Below are 18,953 nucleotides of genomic sequence, written 5' to 3'. Positions count from 1 at the left end.
AATATCTTTATTCATGTAGGTCTATTACAGACTCTTATGATATGTCAAATCTACCGTCAGTTCGGAATGATTTCGAAATGAGACGAACTGACGAGAAACTCAGCTCGTATTTCAAATAAATGTTGTACATTTTACAATAATACAGATTCATTTTTAAATTCAAATTTGGGTGAATAGAGTGACCTTCATCATATGCTATTGCAATTATGTCAAAAGCAAATAGTGTAATCCGTGTTCGTAACCCGAACAGACCAGTCTCAACAAGCAGAACCCGTTCACGAGTATGACATAATATAATAATATAAACCGCCAATGAGAACTCATATTATAGTTCTTTAATGACATCTATGATATAATTGGTTTTATAATGTAGTTTGTCACTTTGAAGATGTATATAAGTAATAATAATTATTATATTTGTTACAAATGTTAATAAGTAACGCAAGTAAAGTTCAATATGTTGTATTTATTTAAATGTTTGTTCAGGGGCGGATCGTGAATTTGTGGGGCCCTGGACTTAGTCTACTTAGGGACCTATCTAATTATATTACTCAACTAAAGAAATACACCGACCAAAAACAAGCGACCAGAAATTCCCCGTTGCTTTTGTTAGACGCGCACTTTCATGGGTTGATTGATCTTAGGGTTGACAGGCTTATGTTAGGTTTTTTAACATTCTAGATATTTTTTTATATTCTAAACATCGCCTTGGGGCCCTGGGCTGTAGCCCAAAAGGCCGTTAAGTAGATCCGCCCCTGTGTTTGTTAGACGTTTGATATTTTTATTTAAACAAGTTTATTATCTAGTTTTAAATTTAGAAAATATTACAATAATAAGACAATTATTTTATTGAAATACAAGCCTGTTGTTTTATTTTGAATTCTTGTTGAATACGTGGACTGTTTGACGACCTTGGTGGTTAGCGGTTTGACATACCGCTTTACTTCCGATAGTAGCGGATTCGATTCCTCGCACGATGCAAATACGAGTATGATTATTTTGTTTGTATTGGTCTGAGTATTTTCTATGGATATTTTATAGTAGCTATAGCCATGGTTTCTTCCATGTGTAATTTCTAGCCTATGTTATTCTGATGTATAGCTTATACATCATATTATTGTAGTTAAAATAAAACCCATTCAGTAGTTTTTACGTGAAAGAGTAACAAAGATCCTTTCAAGATTTGACCATAACAGTCCTACCTACTGACTTTCAAAATAGAACCACCATATTGTGTGGACAGTTCAGTTCGGTTCAAACGCTCGAAGTGTGAAGTACCTACATATAACTGAAAGAAGTTAATAATCTTTGTGTATCGTTGCTGCTTCCGCACGTAACAGGTGTGTGCTCTCCAAGAGATATTTCAATTACTCTTGAGTGGGCTACATCCACATAAGATGTGTTAGTTGGTGCCTCCTCTTCATATCAAAAGAATATTTACAGTGGGCTAATTATCTAAATCGATAGCAAAGATTTTCGTATGTAACGTAGTGAAAATGATGTCAACTGTCTATAATGCGATTATATTGACGCCATTTGACGCTGTCAACTAGCATTGCAACGTAAACGCAACTTTACATATCGATAAAAATATTTCTATCGAATGTCGATTTAGTAACCTCGCTGTAATGTCACGGAATCGCTATTTTGACAAAATAGCGATTCCGTGAGTATAAGAAACAATTTAGAAGGTGTTTATTTTGGTTACAATCTTTAAAATATTAACATCAGCAGCATTATATATCTTGTTTTGATAATTTTCAGTATTACATATATTTTTATTATAGTAAATATTACGTAGAAAATCGTGAAAGAATTTAAAATTTATTAAAGTGGGAAAATTGTCACGACTCACTACACGACAGCAGTGTTGCCAATTCGATATTTCATAATCAGCCCACAGGTCACAGGTAATAAAAAAAATACAATCTTTCACTTTTTCTAGTAGCTGCCAAAATAACTTTATTAATACAGTTTATTTAATATATATATACAAATATTAATTATTTAAAAAAAACTTAGAATCACTACACTCCTTTCTACAACCGATGTATGGACATTAACCGATTACGAAGTACACAACCTTCATATTATATATCATATACTAGCATCATGCCGCGGCGTTGCCTGTGAAACAAGCCCATGTATCTCTCTGACACTATACGTGTCCTATAGGTGAAGGAATCTTTGATCTACTCAAGACATTTTTGATTTTTTGCATTAGAAACAAACATAACGGGCTCGGTTATCTAGCGGTTTAGCACACCGCTTGCTTCCGATGATCGCGGGTTCGAATCCTCGCACGGTACAATAATTTTTATTCATGAGTATGACTGTTTGTATCGGTATGGGTATTTTCTATATATATTATGTATGTATTTACAAAAAAATGTATTTATATCAGGTGTCTAGTACTCATAACACAAGCTTTGCTTACCGTGGTACTAGATGGCGCTGTGTTAATTGTCCAGGAATATAATTATTATATAAAAAATCTAATCATTTCCTTTAATACTATTAGTACAGACAAAACTATGCTGGATTTACACCTTTGGCAGTTATCACATCGCTACATAATCTTGATAATTTATAAAACTTACTAAAGCCACACTAAAAGTCATATCAATAGCTTAAGCAAGCAAGAAAAACATTGAAAACTACTTCTAACCGAAGGAAAAAACATTCAACATTTTTCTAAATGTAAGAAAAACAGTTAAAAGTATTTGTGGTTTCGAGAAAAACATTATAAACTGATTTTAAACATAAGAAAATTGTTTAAAATTCAACTAAATGCAAGAAAAAACTATATAAGCTACTTTTAAATGCTGAATATATGTAATGCAGGATATATCGTCGATTAAATAGAAAAATGACATTTTTCAAAATTATATAGAATTACCTCCTTTCGATATAAGTCAATTAAATTAACCACGCCGTCTTAATCATTATCTAAATACTTTTAAAAATGATATATTCAGTCATTATTCTGCGTAAATTTAAAACTTTTAAAGGAAACAATAATTTAAATAAATTTAAAAACTTTAAATGATTGCTATAAATCTTGTAATAAATGTACATTTTGAATACTGCCATTTTTCTATTTAACCGACGATATGTTATATTTATCTGTGACAGTAATCCAGATGAATTATAAATTTACAATTAACTGTTTAAATATTAGTAAATATGAATTTAATTATTACATATGAACGTAAGTAACTTAAAAACCATTTTGCACGTCTGTATGCAGGATGGACATATATATATATATATATATACATCGCTGATGAAATGCCAAAGGACCACAACGCAAAAAAAACTGACATTATTTTTTTTCAAAAATAGTATCTAAATCGTTATAATTTATACGTTATTTTTTTTTTATATTAAAAAAAGACACCCATGATTCTAGAACTATCACATAGATATTCCGATCGATCCCCCGTCCAATTCAAACGGGGATCAAAATTACGACGGCCTGAGCCGAGGTTAGAACCCCTAGTGGTGCCCTCAGACTAAAGTCGTATCCGTCAGGCAGGAGTTGGCCTTCAGCCGCTCCATAAGTCTTTCCGCCGGTTTGGAGTGCCATCTGCACTCGCCCCCTAACGTCCGGTGAAGCTGTAAAGGCCAGCTGCGGCCAACAGCATTAGAGTAGTCCGAAAAAAAAAAGAAAAAAATAGAGTCGTAAAAAAAGTAAAAATATCAATGAAATGTGAAAATTTTGATGAGCTCTCCTGTAAAACATTAAACTCTTGTTAAACATTAGTATTCTGCACTTCTTCTCTATATAAACTATAAGTGTGTGAAATTTCATACTACTTCATCTGTGCAATTTCATATAAAGAGGTACAACATTTCTACAACATTTAAAAAGTAAAAATATCACAGTGAAATTTTTGATGAGCTCTCCTGTAATTTACCGTTTGTGTCATGTGGCCGTTAGGCATTTAATCAGCGACATGTACTGTACATAATATTCAGGTACTACTCTGCTCTTATCACTACGACTGATTTAATCTTATTGTATATTTATATTTGACCCTAATAAATTAGTGCTGGTTGGTAGTTTGTATTCACGTTTCGACTTATAAAATGTGAACTTACAAGGATTATTTAAAAGAGCAACACACAAGTTTCTTGCTTATTCGTCTTGTGATGAGACAGCTTTCCGAATAAAAAAAATTTGTTGACTATTCAAAAGTGCTTAAATTAAGTTTATTTCAATAAATGATTTTCTATTCTATTCTATTAAATACTGTAAAACCTATATTTAGCGCTTTATTCTGCAAACATATAAATGAAAAATTGTTAAATATATACTCCATGAGAAAACTGGTTTAAAATATTGTAAAGATTTCCATCGTGTCATTATATACATACAAATACACATACGAGTTTAAAATCGATAAAGTGATGTTTTTTTTCATATTATACAATAATTATTGCTATAGTTATATTTAATTGTATAACATAATATATAATATAAATAATTCTATTATTTTACTCATATACAATAATAAATTGAGAACAATATTTCAATTAAAGTGTAGTCTATAAAGAACACACTAATAATTGTCAGACTGTTCGAGCATTGCATCTCTTAAACTTATTTTCAGGTAAGGTCTTAAATGCTGACGTGTACACAGAAGCCTTGCCTTCTATCTATACATATAAATAAAATTGGAGTGTCTGTTTGTAATATAGAAATAACCGTACATGCATAAGAATAAATACGGTACATACACCAAAATAACATTTTTACTATTTTTGTTTGTATGTCTGTTTGTTCCGGCTAATCTCTGGAATGGCTGGAACGATTTTGACGGGACGTTTATTGTCAGGTAGCTGATGTAATAAGGAGTAACTTAGGCTACTTTTATTTTAGAAAAATAATGTTGCAAAATTCCACGCGTAAGAAGTCGCGGGTACAGCTAGTAATAAATAAAATTAGAATGTCCCTATGTTTATATGTATAGTAGTTTATATGTGTAGTGTAATAGTTTCAAATGTGTTGGAATTAGCTGAAAGTTTATATTGTATAAATTGAATAAATAAATAACTATGGTCCTTCGAGCCGGATTATTTAGGAACTGATTCTACTTTAAACAAGGCCTATTACTGATACATCGCTCTTACTACAAAAGTATTGACATTATTATTACCTCGGTGGTCTGGCGGTGTAACATCGCCTTTCTGATGGTCGCGGGTTCGGAGCAATCATTTGTGTTCGCTAGTATAATATTTTTCAAGTATTTGATAAAATTTTATGTACAAACAAATTTGCGCTTTATGCTATATTACTTTTGGGTTACTTAACGGTTGTCCATACATCGCTATACTGTTACTTGTATTCATGAGTACTCGTGAGTACAAGATTTTTTAAAACTGTCAAGTATTTGATCATTCGTTATGAACAATCAAATTTGCACTTTATGCTATATTACTTTTGGATTACTTAACGGTTGTCCATACATCGTTTACTGTCCGTTTGTCACTACACCGCTCCGGTGTTACTGTCAGCACTCACTATCTGATACGTGATCAGGTATTCCGGATACGCCTGGAAAAATAGGTAATATTAGTGGCTGATATAATTTGTTAATCTAATAACTATATGTTTAATTGTAGCTGTTACATAATTAAAGGACAAACGAAGTCTGTTTTTGGGTAAAATATAGTCAGTGTATTTAAGGTATATATGTAAAAATAATATATTTATTAATTTTTACACAATATCATTCATTTATAGGCCGTAACATCTGTTGTTCTACGGAATAGGTATTTCGTGGATGGAAGGAAATAACATGTGTAACACAGGGGTGTTCCACATGTTATTTTCTACGACAATGGTTGCTTCAATTACACAATTTTTAATACTCTATATATATATATATATAATTATATATAATACAATCGATAAAATACGTTAAGGACTAAGAGGGAGTTACTTTTGTGTGAGTGAGTTAATTTTGACTATTGACAAACTTAAAATGATTCCTTATATATATATAATGATTAATGATGATTTAGTATGTCAATAGGGGCTTAAAATGATTTATCACAATTATATATAAAATGATTCCTTATATATATATATATATATATATATATATATATATAATGATTAATGATGATTTAGTATGTCACGTCATACTAGGAAAGGGAGGAGTATGTTACAAATGTGACCAGGTGTGACAAAACGGAGTGGGAAGGGTTGATGATAATGGAATTATGCATCCGTCGGCGTAACATTTTACGCTGGCGGGACACCTGAGGGATAAGATGAGCATGAGGTCAAGTCAGTTAGCCCATCGTGACAAATCCACGAAATTTCTTAAGTTTTGGTTAAATGTAAATACAGTTTAAGGGGTTAAAAAAAGATCCTAATATTGATGTGATTGTGAGTGCGTGTGTGCGGTGGCGGGTACCTGCTCTCCGCGGTAGACGACGTACTCCGGGAAGCAGAGTCCGCCGGAGGAGGGTCGGCCGGCGACGGCGTGGTGTCCGGGCGGGGCGTGCGCCATCTTGGCCGCGCTCACCAGCTGGAACGCGCGCCCCAGCGTCACCCGGCACAGCAGCATCTGTCTGCAACCACACAACATCTTATAGAATAGAATAGAATAGAAAATCATTTATTCAAATAAACCTACATTGAAGCACTTTTGAATAGTCATTACATTTTTTAATCTACCGCTCGTTCGGAAAGCTGTCTCATCACAAGAAGAACGAGCAAGAAACTTGCGTGTTGCTCTTTTAAATAATTTTATTATTACTTTACATTTTTAAGTTTAAGTTTGTGAATACAAACCACCAATTAGCACTAATTCTATTAAATACTCAAATAGAAAAAATATTGAATATATAACCAACTGGTTAAACAATTAATAAGAGGAAATCAGTCATAGTGATTAGAGCAGACCAGTCCCTACAAGCAGCACCCGTTCACGAGTATGACGGATGAGCCAGCCATCACTGCGCTCGACCATATTTTAGGAAGCCCAATGACCCGGCCCACCACGCCGCCACAAGTCTGGACATTTTAGTGAGCATGACTACTCAAAACACTAGACCACGTCAAAGCTACTTACAATTGCCATCTGATAGTTATAGTATTCACATTTTACATAAGAATGCATGCGGCAATCAATACAAAAACCATCATATTTCTAAAATCAATCAATTAAATCAGGAAAGCAATGAGAAAATTAAATTATAACGTTGTATGCTAATAAACTAGTTATTTACTTTTTATGTTGTCGTCTATGAATTCGTCTATCCTGTAATAATCTTAATCCTTACTAATCGTATAAATGTCACAGCACGGATGTTTATTTGTTTATTTATTTATTCATTTGCATTCCAGTATTACAATAATGGTTGACATGATATTATTATAAGAGCACTATGGACCGTGATGGGCGCAGCAAGCTACAATGAGATACAGTGTCGTTAACAGAATATAATTATTTTATATATTACTAGCTGTCCCGGCTAACGTTGTTTTGCATTAATATAAAATAAAAAATTAGGGGTGGACTACCCCTAACATTTAGGGGGATGAAAAATAGATGTTGGCCGATTCTCAGACCTACTCAATACGCTCACAAAATTTCATGAGAATCGGTCAAGCCGTTTCGGAGGAGTATGGGAACGAAAACTGTGACACGAGAATTTTATATATAAGATTTTTCTGATCGATCTATAATTTATCTATCAAATATTCGTTGACATTATAATAACATTTTTTTACTAGTAATTTTTTTAGGTTATGTATAAATATTTTATCTATTTTATATTTATTATTGTTTGTGACGCTTTCACGTAAAAACTACTGAACTGATCCTCATGAAATTTTGTACAAGTTCTTGGATGTATTAGAATGGTCATAGGATACTTCTCATTAAAAAAAACAACATTTTGCTATTTCAGCAGCATCTAGCAGGCGGTAATGAAGTTATGTGAGCGAAGCCGCGGGTAAAAGCTAGTAATATTATAAACGCGAAAGTTTGTAAGTACGGATGTTTGTTACGGATGTAAATTTGTAAGGTAAAGGTAAACACATGATTTGACGTCCCTAAGGTAATGGTAAGGACGTAATTACCTGTGGCACACGTAGCAGCTGCGATCCTTGTGCGTCGGACAGCCGGAGCCGCCGCCGAATCCGTACACGTACTGGTTGCTCTTAGAAGAGTGCTCCGCGAAGTATATCCCCGCGCCAAACATACCGCCTGCGAACATCAGTACAATAATAATAACCATAGACAATTTTTTTCTCATAGTTGTTCTTCTTTTCAATGATGAAATAGGCAAAGATACTTAAACTGTACAGCCTAGTCTACTTTTAAATTTAAATATTAACCATAGACAATTCATACAGCCTCAAGCTAAACACAGCTTCTGTTGTTATTACTAGACAACTGATTTTTTCAGCCTAATTTTTTTTTCTATTATTCTATTAATACAATCTTAACGTACATAGAAAATGCAGACCTGTATAATAGTCCCTACTAGCTTAGTTAGTGTTAGTACCGGCGGTTCCTTACTAATATTATATATGCGAACGTAATTCTGTCTGTCTGTCTCGCTTTCACGCCAAAACTACTGCACCGATGTCAAGGAAATTTGGTACACAGATAGTCTAGAACCTGAGAAGGGATGTAGGCTACTTTGTAATGCGATAAAATAATTGTTTGCGCCACAACTAGTTTAAATGCACATCTCGTGTAATAGACAAGGACAGACATACTCACGATCTAGGAAAAAAGTACGCCCGCGCCATCGATGGAAAGAAAGATGGCGCTTCTTCTTCGTTTTCCGCTCGTGTCTTTTCGCACATAATTACGTTTTATAATAATTGAATCACTACGATTTAATAAACTATTGAATTGTCAAGGTGTATATAGATAGTGTGCAATATTCAAGGTGTATATACACTAATTTCCGCCGCGCGTGTTGTGTGTGAGATCGGGACATCGATCATCAACATCGTCGAACATCGATACCTGCCCCAAGACGCCATAGCAGAAAGCCAGGTACGCGTAACTCCTTACTTTGCCCGTGATCTGTGACGACAGTCTTATCGAAGGAATATATCTCTCGGGATACATATCCCTAGGGAACCGCTTTAACATTTTGTGGCCCGTTGCGAACCGGATATTTTGCTATTTTTAAATTGAGTTACATTTAATAACGTAAAAATTTTTATTTATCGTATTATTATTAAGAAACCGCTTTCAAAATTGATAATATAAAATCCGCTTATTTAGTCTTATATTACTTATTTGTTTCTCAGACATACCCGCGTAGCCATATAGGATTGCCTTGTTATTTCTTTATATTATACCGCAACCAAGCACCTATATGTGTAATAGTTTATTATTTATAAACATATTTATTATATACCGCTATAGAATACCATATGATATCCCGCATTCCTCTGTATTATCTCTTTAGATAATAAATATTTATATCACCGCATTTATAGTATAGTCTTAAAATTGTATCCTATAACTATATTATACATATTTTACTTGTACATCCCATAATATACAAATATAAATGTCTATATAAAATTCCATTATATTTTATATAGTAATCTACGCAACACTTAACCGTGTTCTCGCTACATACCTAATATAATTTTTATTTTCGTTACTGTCCGCTTACGCTGTCTATTGACAGGTCACTGTATAATTACCTATAGTTATATTGCGTTAAATCATTAGATATGTCACGTAAAGATAAAGATGCGCCTACCTTTTCACCTAGTCGTCAACTTATTATGTTAGAAGCTAAACGTAATGCTTTATTTCAACGAATACAAAGTATTTAATAAGTGAAGTTAAATTATTAAAAAAGACGTATGTTTCTTAGTTCATGTATAACCATCGATGACGTTCGTAATAAGTTTCAAGATGTACTTGATGAATATAATAGTAGGATGCTTGATGAGAATGTTCTGCCGTACCTAATTTTCATGTATATGACTCATTTGAAGATTTGTTTTGTTCAATTAAACAGACATTTTCTGTCTTTCACCCACGGGTGGGAATTCAACCTGTATCTAGGCCCACTCCCCCCTGGAATTAGTCTCCTTCAGCGGCAATTATCAAGATTGGAATTTATTTTACGCTAGTTACAAATCTACTGTCCATGACAACTTCTCACTTACAAACTCAGAAAAACTGTATTATTTACTGGGTAAGTTATCACCCAAAGTACAATCGGTATTTGCAGGTATTACACCCTGCGCCGAAAACTATGAAATTATATTTAATTCTCTGCTTGATAAGTATCAAGATATTCACGTTCTCGGTTCTAATTACTTAGACCAGATTTTAAATCTTAAATTAGGCAAAATGCCTTCCGCCGCAAGTTTTCAATTATTTATAGATAAGTATGTCACCGCCGCTATGTCATTAAAGGGCTTAGGTATAAAACAATTATCTGATTTCATTTTATTATATATTGCAAAACGTAAATTCGATTCAGAAACATTACGCGCGTTCGAATTACACTCTTCTATAACAAAATCACGTGATTTTGACGGATTTATTAATTTTATAAAAACACAATGCCGCATATATGAAAATACACAACCCGCGCCCGCCACCAGTACAGAGTCAAATAAATACCGCCCGACTACAAATAAATACCGCCCGCCTGCTAAGTACGGACCCGCAGTCTTATGTTTCAACTAAAATGTTCACTTTGTAATAGTAATATGCATGATCATTTTTATAAATGTAGTGCATTCGAAAAATTGTCACCTCTCGATCGTTATAAACATATTAAAGCTAACAATTCATGCGTAAATTGTTTAAGTACCAAGCATAAGTCAGGTGTTTGTACATCAAAATCTTCGTGTCGTGCATGTCAAAAGCGCCATCATTCTTTGCTACATTTTGTTACGGATCGGGGCTCGCTGCCCGCGCGCGATGCGCCCGCGCCCCGTAGTAGCATGGCCTCACCCCCGCTCCCGTCACACAGTGGCGAGGCCGTGGCCAAGCAGAGTGGTGTGTCACTTTGCGCGCTCAGTAACAAAACTGTGCTACTAGCAACTGCACGCGTTATTGTGTATGACGCATTAGGTAAACAACACTTAGACATGTTTATTGGACAGTGCGTCCCAAAGTAATTTTATTACTGATGAATGTTGTGACCGCTTAGGTTTATTAAATGAATTAAAATATTCATCTACGATGGTAAAGGGTATTGGTGGCTCACAAAAAAACGTTAAGAAGGTGTAGAATTTAATATATTTTCTCGTTTTAATTTTAATGTTCGCTTTAATATTTCCGCGCTTGTTGTTGACCGTATTACGGACAGTTTGCCTTCCGTTCCTGTCAATACCGCCGCATTTTCACACATTAAAAACCTACCGCTGGCAGACGGCGAGTTTGCCATTCCTAGTAATATAGACGTACTTATAGGTAGTTCTATATTCCCGCACTTGCTATTGCCGGGTATTGTGCATAGCAAGCATCGTAATATTCCGCCTGCGATACAAACCGTATTAGGGTTTGTAATCATGGGTTCCGTATTTTAATTCCGCATCGCCTAATTCCGCATTATTAAATACCGCATATAAACGTCATGTTGTTCCGTGATTCATGATCGTATGGACACTCTCTTCCAAAGTTTTTGGGAATTGAGGAGATATCCGCGCCGCCCGCTCAGAGTGCAGATGATTAGTAAACATTATTTTCGCGCCACCACTACTCGTGATGATAGTGGTAGATATATCGTATCCCTGCCGTTTCGAGAGGACGTGTTCTCCTTAAAAGACTCTTTCGCTGCCGCACATAGACGTTATTTATGTCTAGAACGTAAGTTGGTAAACCTCATTTTCGTTTTTCTTATAACGAAGTAATTCGCGCATATATTGATAAGGGCTATTTAAGTCCAGTTAAATCGCATAAAGACAAATCACATATACCCTCGTACTCGTACTACATTCCACATCACGGATGCTAAGAGGATAAGGTCACCACTAAATTGCGCGTGGTTTTAATGCCAGTTGTAAAACGACATCTGGTCGTTCGTTAAATGATATATTGCATAGTGGTACCAACCTACAGGGTGATTTATTTAGTATTTTAATTAACTTTAATTTTTAAAGTTTGTATTTCCGCCGACTGTTTTCAAATGTTTCATCAAATGTAACCGCTTCAGCACGATGATCCTGTGACTGAATATGAATTTAATCGTGTATGCTTCGGACTGAGGTCGAGTCCATTTCTCGCGCTCCGCGTTGTTCAACAACTAGTTGAAGATGAAGGGGATAAATTCCCTGCTGCTGCCGCTGCTGCTTCGTCTGCACTATATATGGATGATATCGTATCTTCTGTTATGACAGATGAACAGGCTATTACCATTAGCAACGAACTTATTGCATTTTTTAAAATGGCACAGTTTGATCTCGTAAAGTGGACGATCCCGCGACGTGCTTGCTCACATCCCGGATACACACAAAACCCTTTACAAATCATTCGATAATTCCACCCCGCACAAGATCTTATCTATTTTGGGATAACTCTAATGATTCTTTTAAGTTCAAGTTAATCACGACTTATCGAATTAAGACATTCCCGAACAACGGACTGTTATACACACATTAATTTCAAATACCTCTGAATCACTACTTTACGCGCTATCTCAACGCTTTTCTGTATATTCTAAATTATTACGGACTATTGTATATATATATAAATTTATTAAACGCCTTCCTCGTAATACCGTTATTACGAGTGAAGACTTAGATTTTGCTGAAATAAAGTTAATCCGCGCCGTGCAAGAAGTATATTTTGCACATGAGTTTAATAATTTAAAAAATAATAAATATTGTTCTTCCGCTTTAAACAAGCTCCGACCATTTATAGACAAGGACGATGTCATCCGCGTCGGTGGTCGCTTGTCAAGTTCCGCTGAGGATTACTGCGCTAAGTATCCTCTACTTTTTCGCGCCTCGATCATGTTATCGATATTCTTATCGACTTTTATCATAAGAAGCATCTTCATGCAGGACCAGAGTTACTTATGTCCTTACTCAGGCAGAAGTACTGGATCCTGTCCGCTCGCCGCTTAATACGTTATCGCATTCATAAATGTAACGCTTGTTTTAAAATAAAACCGCGCCCTACGTTTCCACTCATGGCCGATCTACCGAGCCACCGCGTCACTCAAGTTGATAAGGCATTTACGCATGTAGGCTGTGACTATGCCGGTCCCTTACAGTACACACCTATTCGTGGTCGGGGGGTTAAAGGCCGCAAAGCATGGCTATGTATTTTCACTTGTCTGACAACCCGTGCTACTCATATTGAAGTTGCTACTGATTTAAGCACGGTTAGTTTCTTATCCGCACTTAAACGATTCTCATCTCGCCGAGGCCCGATAAACTGTTTATATACGGACAATGGAACATGTTTCGTGGGTGCTCGCAAGTATCTTCGCGATTTATATAAGTTTCTTGATGAATATCGCCCGCATTTAGAATTAGAACTTTCAGAAAATCGCATTAGTATGAAATTTATTCCTCCCGCTGCTCCCCACTTCGGTGGAAGTTGGGAAAGCATCGTAAAAATAGTTAAAAATAATTTATTTAAGGTGATAGGATCACAAATTCTCTCTTATGAGGAACTTATAACAGTGCTTTCTCAGGTTGAGGCACTTATTAATTCGCGTCCACTCACAGCTAGAAGTAGTGACCCCGCTGAGCCGTCTGCTCTTACGCCGGCTCATTTTTTAAATACTGTCCCTCTTTCATCCATTCCTGCGCCAGAAGCTACGTACACGCACGATTTAAATCAACGCCATTCCCTTCTGGATAGCATTGTACAGTCTTTCTGGCGCCGGTGGCGAATGGAGTATCTGCATCAATTGCAGACACGCGCTAAATGGAATCTTCCATCAGTTCCCATTAAGGAGGGTACTGTTGTATATTTTAGTAATAGATAACGCACCGCCCTTTTCATGGCCATTAGCTGTCGTTGAAAAGGTACATCCTTCCAAAGACGGAACTACGCGAGTGGTCACTTTAAACTTCAAAGGGTAGCTACCTTCGCCCGGTAGTTCGTTTGTGCCCATTGCCGCATCAATAGTTATATATTTAATATAAGTAAAATTTAGATTTAGCTTAGTTATATATAACTTTCATTCATATATCGTATTCACATAACCTCAGATAACTTCCCGCTTATGATTAATCTTATACGCATTAATATACCGCTCATTTTATTTATATATATCTTCCGCATACTGCTATTCATTTCCCAGTGGTATATATATGTATATTTTTTTTAAAGGCAACCCTTTAAGGCCGGGGGAATGTTTGCGCCACAACTAGTTTAAATGCACATCTCGTGTAATAGACAAGGACAGACATACTCACGATCTAGGGCCGAAAGGAGCCGAGTACGCCCGCGCCATCGATGGAAAGAAAGATGGCGCTTCTTCTTCGTTTTCCCGCTCGTGTCTGAGAAACGCCGCTCGCACATAATTACGTTTTATAATAATTGAATCACTACGATTTAATAAACTATTGAATTGTCAAGGTGTATATAGATAGTGTGCAATATTCAAGGTGTATATACACTAATTTCCGCCGCGCGTGTTGTGTGTGTGATCAGTTCATCGATCATCATCGTCGTCGATCATCGATTCCTGCACCAAGACGCCATAGCAGAAAGCCAGGTACGCTCGTAACTCCTTACTTTGCCCGTGATCTGTGACGACAGTCTTATCGAAGGAATATATCTCTCGGGATACATATCCCTAGGGAACCGCTTTAACAATAATAATAATAACATAAATGGGAGGTGAACGTTTTGTATGGAAAATCGTGATTTTTAAGCTAGAACGACGAAACTTTTTTCATTGCCTTTTTTATGTATAAAAAAAGGCAATGAAAAAAGTTTTTTCGTCGTCACGATTTTCCATACAAAACGTTCACCTCCCATTTCAACCCCTACACTGAATATTTTCGATATTCAATAATCTAACTTAAAAAAGGCAATATAATAATAAGGTATGGATGTTAGCGACAGTTACTATGAACATCTCGATTGCAATCAGTGTAATTGGTGAAATTATTAAAAAAATAGTAAAAAGCCAACGACACGCGGTGTTCCCAGGCGGTCACCCATCCAAGTACTGACCGCGCCCGATGTTGCTTAACTTCGGTGATCGGACGAGAACCGGTGTATTCAACGTGGTATGGACGTTGGCGACAGTTCTTATGAACATCTCGATTGCGATCAGTGTAAATGGTGAAATTATTAAAAAATAGTAAAAAGCCAACGACACGCGGTGTTCCCAGGCGGTCACCCATCCAAGTACTGACCGCGCCCGATGTTGCTTAACTTCGGTGATCGGACGAGAACCGGTGTATTCAACGTGGTATGGACGTTGGCGACAGTTCCTATGAACATCTCGATTGCGATCAGTCTAATTGCTGATATTATTAAAAAATAGTAAAAAGCCAACGACACGCGGTGTTCCCAGGCGGTCACCCATCCAAGTACTGACCGCGCCCGATGTTGCTTAACTTCGGTGATCGGACGAGAACCGGTGTATTCAACGTGGTATGGACGTTGGCGGCAGTTCTTATGAACATTTCGATTGCGATCAGTGTAAATGGTGAAATTATTAAAAAATAGTAAAAAGCCAACGACACGCGGTGTTCCCAGGCGGTCACCCATCCAAGTACTGACCGCGCCCGATGTTGCTTAACTTCGGTGATCGGACGAGAACCGGTGTATTCAACGTGGTATGGACGTTGGCAACAGTTCTTATGAACATCTCGATTGCAATCAGTAATGTAAATAAAATAGACCCTCAACTAATGATAAAATGTATATTAAAGAAAATTATAGAAATCGATACTAGAAAATATTATTACAATTATAGTTGTATGTGGCGAGTGACAGATGAAGTGAGAATATTTTATAGGTGAAATATGGAACGTGCCTGTCTGGTCTGTAAGCGGCCAGTTGTCATGAAAAGAGGTAGTGATGTGAAATGATTATAATACTATAATACTATTCATCTAAGACACAGGCACGGCCTAGTTTAGATGCTAGTGGCACTAATAAATTTAAACCAATGATTTGTCTTACATGATATTCTAACATAATAATTATAGCTAATCTCGTTTCACGTACTTGTATAGGATTGTGTCTATTGTAGTCTTGGGATAGATACAATAATACTTTATAATAATGTCCGCTAAGTACCATTTTTACATCCATCTATTATAAAACAAATTTTGTACTATTTACTTGTCTTTGTGCTAACTGATGAATTCTCCATAGTTTTGTGTTGTGAAAACCTTGTGAAGTATAGATACATAATGCGTAAATAAATTCTATATAACATCCGTTTAAAAACCACCTATGATAACTCAATATTAACATTTGCTGCAGGTGCCCACATAAAAAGCCTATGTAACGTGAATTCGTGTTAATATTGTAAATAAGTAGGTACTTAGTAAACTGTTGCGTTCTGAATCATGAGTAGTATTATATTAAGATGCACTTGTTCATTACCAACTACACATATGTATATAGTTTTATATAAAAGTGTATTTATTTTTATTTTACAAATGTAAGAATGTTATGTGATGCAAATTTTTGTGATATTAATAATAAATAATAATAGGTAGATAGACCCAAAAAAAAAAAATACAAATATATACAGTACACCATAGACACATGACACAGCTAATGTTATATAATATAAATAAACACTAGATAAAATAAAGCAAATATCACAAACAGACTCTGACGTACCGATGTAGGCGTGCCGCTCGTCGAAGCCCTTCTGTACGATGGCGTTGATGAAGGGCGAGCCGTGGAATAGCATACGCTCGTTGGCCGACCCGGCCTCCTCGGCCACCTCGCGCCGCCGGTGCTGGTAGCGCTCCCACAGACGACCGTTCACTATCTTCTGTATCTGTGGTGGCAAATAATTAAAAAATAAATAAATAAACATTTTTATTTCTTGCCTATTACAAAGTTATGGTGGTAGTAAATTAGAAATATACATTTGTCTATATTTGTTAGTTTTTACATTCAAATTTAAAAATCATTTAATCATAGAGGATGTTTTAACCGCTTATGAACGTTAAATTTTTTATATAATATTTAGCCTACCGTCCAATTCTGTATATAGATTAAATTGAGAAGAACTGGCAAGAAACTCAATTGAATTTCTTATTATAATTATTTTTATAATTATTCAAGTTTTTTCATTATTATTATTATTTAACTGTATGTATTTCTTATTAGTGGCAAATAAAAAAACATAATAGGCTGAGCGCGGAGTCCTTTTTAGCAATTATTTTATAGTAGCGTATGGGTTTTCAATTATTTTATTACGTTGGTTTCATTAACCTATTCGTTCAGAAATGCCATTGCTGGTTGTGTGTAGCAAAAAGTTTCTAAAAAACGCACGGTAGAGGACCGCCATTCATACAGATGATCAGGATAGTATTTTAGATGATCGAGGTCATCGTCCTCGCCAGGGAGGACGGTGTCGTGTGTTCTGCTCGACGTCGCTACGTACCCTGACGACGTGGTAGTGCGTAAACACTCCGCCCTGGTGTTCGCGATGCGCGCGTACAGATGCTTGCATCTCCCTCTCGAGTATCACGTACTCGCTCTCTCCTGAACACTCGCCTTCACCACCCGGCGTCACTTCCACCAGCGTAGTGCCGCCATACCACTCTGAAACGATACACAAATATATATATACGCAAAAAGTAATCGCCCCTCCAATCGACTCCTCGTCCAATTAAAACGAGGATCGAAATCGCGACGGCCTGAGCCGAGGTTCAAACCCCTAGCGGTGCCCTCAGGTGCCCTCCTTGTCTCCGTCTATACACTCTTTACTGCGTGAAAGCCGATTTCTCCATGAAAGAGCGTACGTGTAAAGACAGCTAGTAAACTAAATATCCTTACTAATATTATAAAAAGTAACTCTGTCTGTCTCTCGCTTTCAGGCCAAAACTACTGAACAGATTTAAATTAAATTTGGAACCCAGATAGTGTAGACCTTGAGAACGGAAATAGGCTACTTTTTAATGCGAAAAAGGGTTGAAAGGGGTGATGAAGGGTTGTACGGAAGTATCATCATTTTTAAAGCTAGAACTTATTTTTTAGGCTGTTGATAAAATATAAATAAATATCACATTCGAAATTTGTAAAAATGTTACCCTTAAGGGGCTAAAATAAAATAGGGGATGAAAATTTGTATGGAAATTCATTTTTGAAGCTAGAATGATGAAATTTTCTTCATTCCCTCTTTTGGGTTAGAATATTGGATATTTTTTCTTTATTTGGCCAAGGTCACTACAAAACGCAGCCGAAGTCGCGGACACAGCTAGTAAATATATAAATGAAAGTTACCGGCGGCTGAGTGCAGGGAATGCCTGGCGGCTTTCAGTAGTCGATGTCTGTGCCCGTACGCGGCCACGCCCACCGCCCGCAGATCCTCGTGCGACATCTCCGACAATATATCGACTGTGATCTGTTCGCGCTCCAACACAGACGACAACTGCTCCAGACCGATGCTGAATAAGAATAAGAATAATTTATTACTGCCAATCAAATTACACAAAAAAAAACACATTTAATTTTTTTGTATATATATATATATGTATATTGTTATGTAAGCATATTACTATTGACATATATACCTAAGTTAGGTAAATACAAATAGAATAGAATAGAAAATCATTTATTCAAATAAACTTACATTTAAGCACTTTTGAATAGTCATTACATTTTTTTAATCTACCGCTCATTCGGAAAGCTGTCTCATCACAAGAAGAACGAGCAAGAAACTTGCGTGTTGCTCTTTTAAATAACTTTATTATTACTTTACATTTTTAAGTTGAAGTGTGCAAATACAAACCACCAATTACCACTAATTCAATTATTGAATATATAACC

At 35.9% G+C, this 18,953-nt stretch overlaps 1 protein-coding gene and 4 non-coding genes across 5 annotated transcripts in view; all 5 read right to left on the bottom strand.

Moving 5' to 3' along the window:
* Nucleotides 1-4,996: 4,996 nt before the first annotated feature.
* Nucleotides 4,997-18,953, bottom strand: part of LOC131850217 (poly [ADP-ribose] polymerase tankyrase) — a 39,544-nt gene continuing 25,587 nt past the window's right edge. Inside the window, exons 20-25 of the mRNA XM_059200387.1 lie at nucleotides 18,408-18,571; nucleotides 17,566-17,726; nucleotides 16,791-16,953; nucleotides 8,102-8,228; nucleotides 6,429-6,585; nucleotides 4,997-5,560 (exon numbers count right to left, since the gene is read on the bottom strand). Of these exons, the coding sequence (XP_059056370.1) occupies nucleotides 5,495-5,560; nucleotides 6,429-6,585; nucleotides 8,102-8,228; nucleotides 16,791-16,953; nucleotides 17,566-17,726; nucleotides 18,408-18,571 (838 nt within the window). The 3' untranslated portion in view covers nucleotides 4,997-5,494. The remainder of the gene's footprint in view (nucleotides 5,561-6,428; nucleotides 6,586-8,101; nucleotides 8,229-16,790; nucleotides 16,954-17,565; nucleotides 17,727-18,407; nucleotides 18,572-18,953) is intronic.
* On the bottom strand, nucleotides 15,110-15,228 carry LOC131850302 (5S ribosomal RNA). The gene has a single exon (XR_009357830.1). It is a non-coding gene; the product is annotated as a 5S ribosomal RNA (ribosomal RNA).
* Nucleotides 15,295-15,413, bottom strand: LOC131850301 (5S ribosomal RNA). The gene has a single exon (XR_009357829.1). It is a non-coding gene; the product is annotated as a 5S ribosomal RNA (ribosomal RNA).
* Nucleotides 15,480-15,598, bottom strand: LOC131850300 (5S ribosomal RNA). The gene has a single exon (XR_009357828.1). It is a non-coding gene; the product is annotated as a 5S ribosomal RNA (ribosomal RNA).
* Nucleotides 15,665-15,783, bottom strand: LOC131850299 (5S ribosomal RNA). Its single transcript, XR_009357827.1, has one exon. It is a non-coding gene; the product is annotated as a 5S ribosomal RNA (ribosomal RNA).

The sequence above is a fragment of the Achroia grisella genome, unplaced genomic scaffold (assembly GCF_030625045.1).
Source record: "Achroia grisella isolate CSIRO2021 unplaced genomic scaffold, CSIRO_AGI_Agris_v1 utg719, whole genome shotgun sequence".
NCBI lineage: Eukaryota > Metazoa > Arthropoda > Insecta > Lepidoptera > Pyralidae > Achroia > Achroia grisella.
The sequence above is the reverse complement of the archived record's forward strand: the minus strand, read 5'-3'. Positions and strand labels throughout refer to the sequence as shown.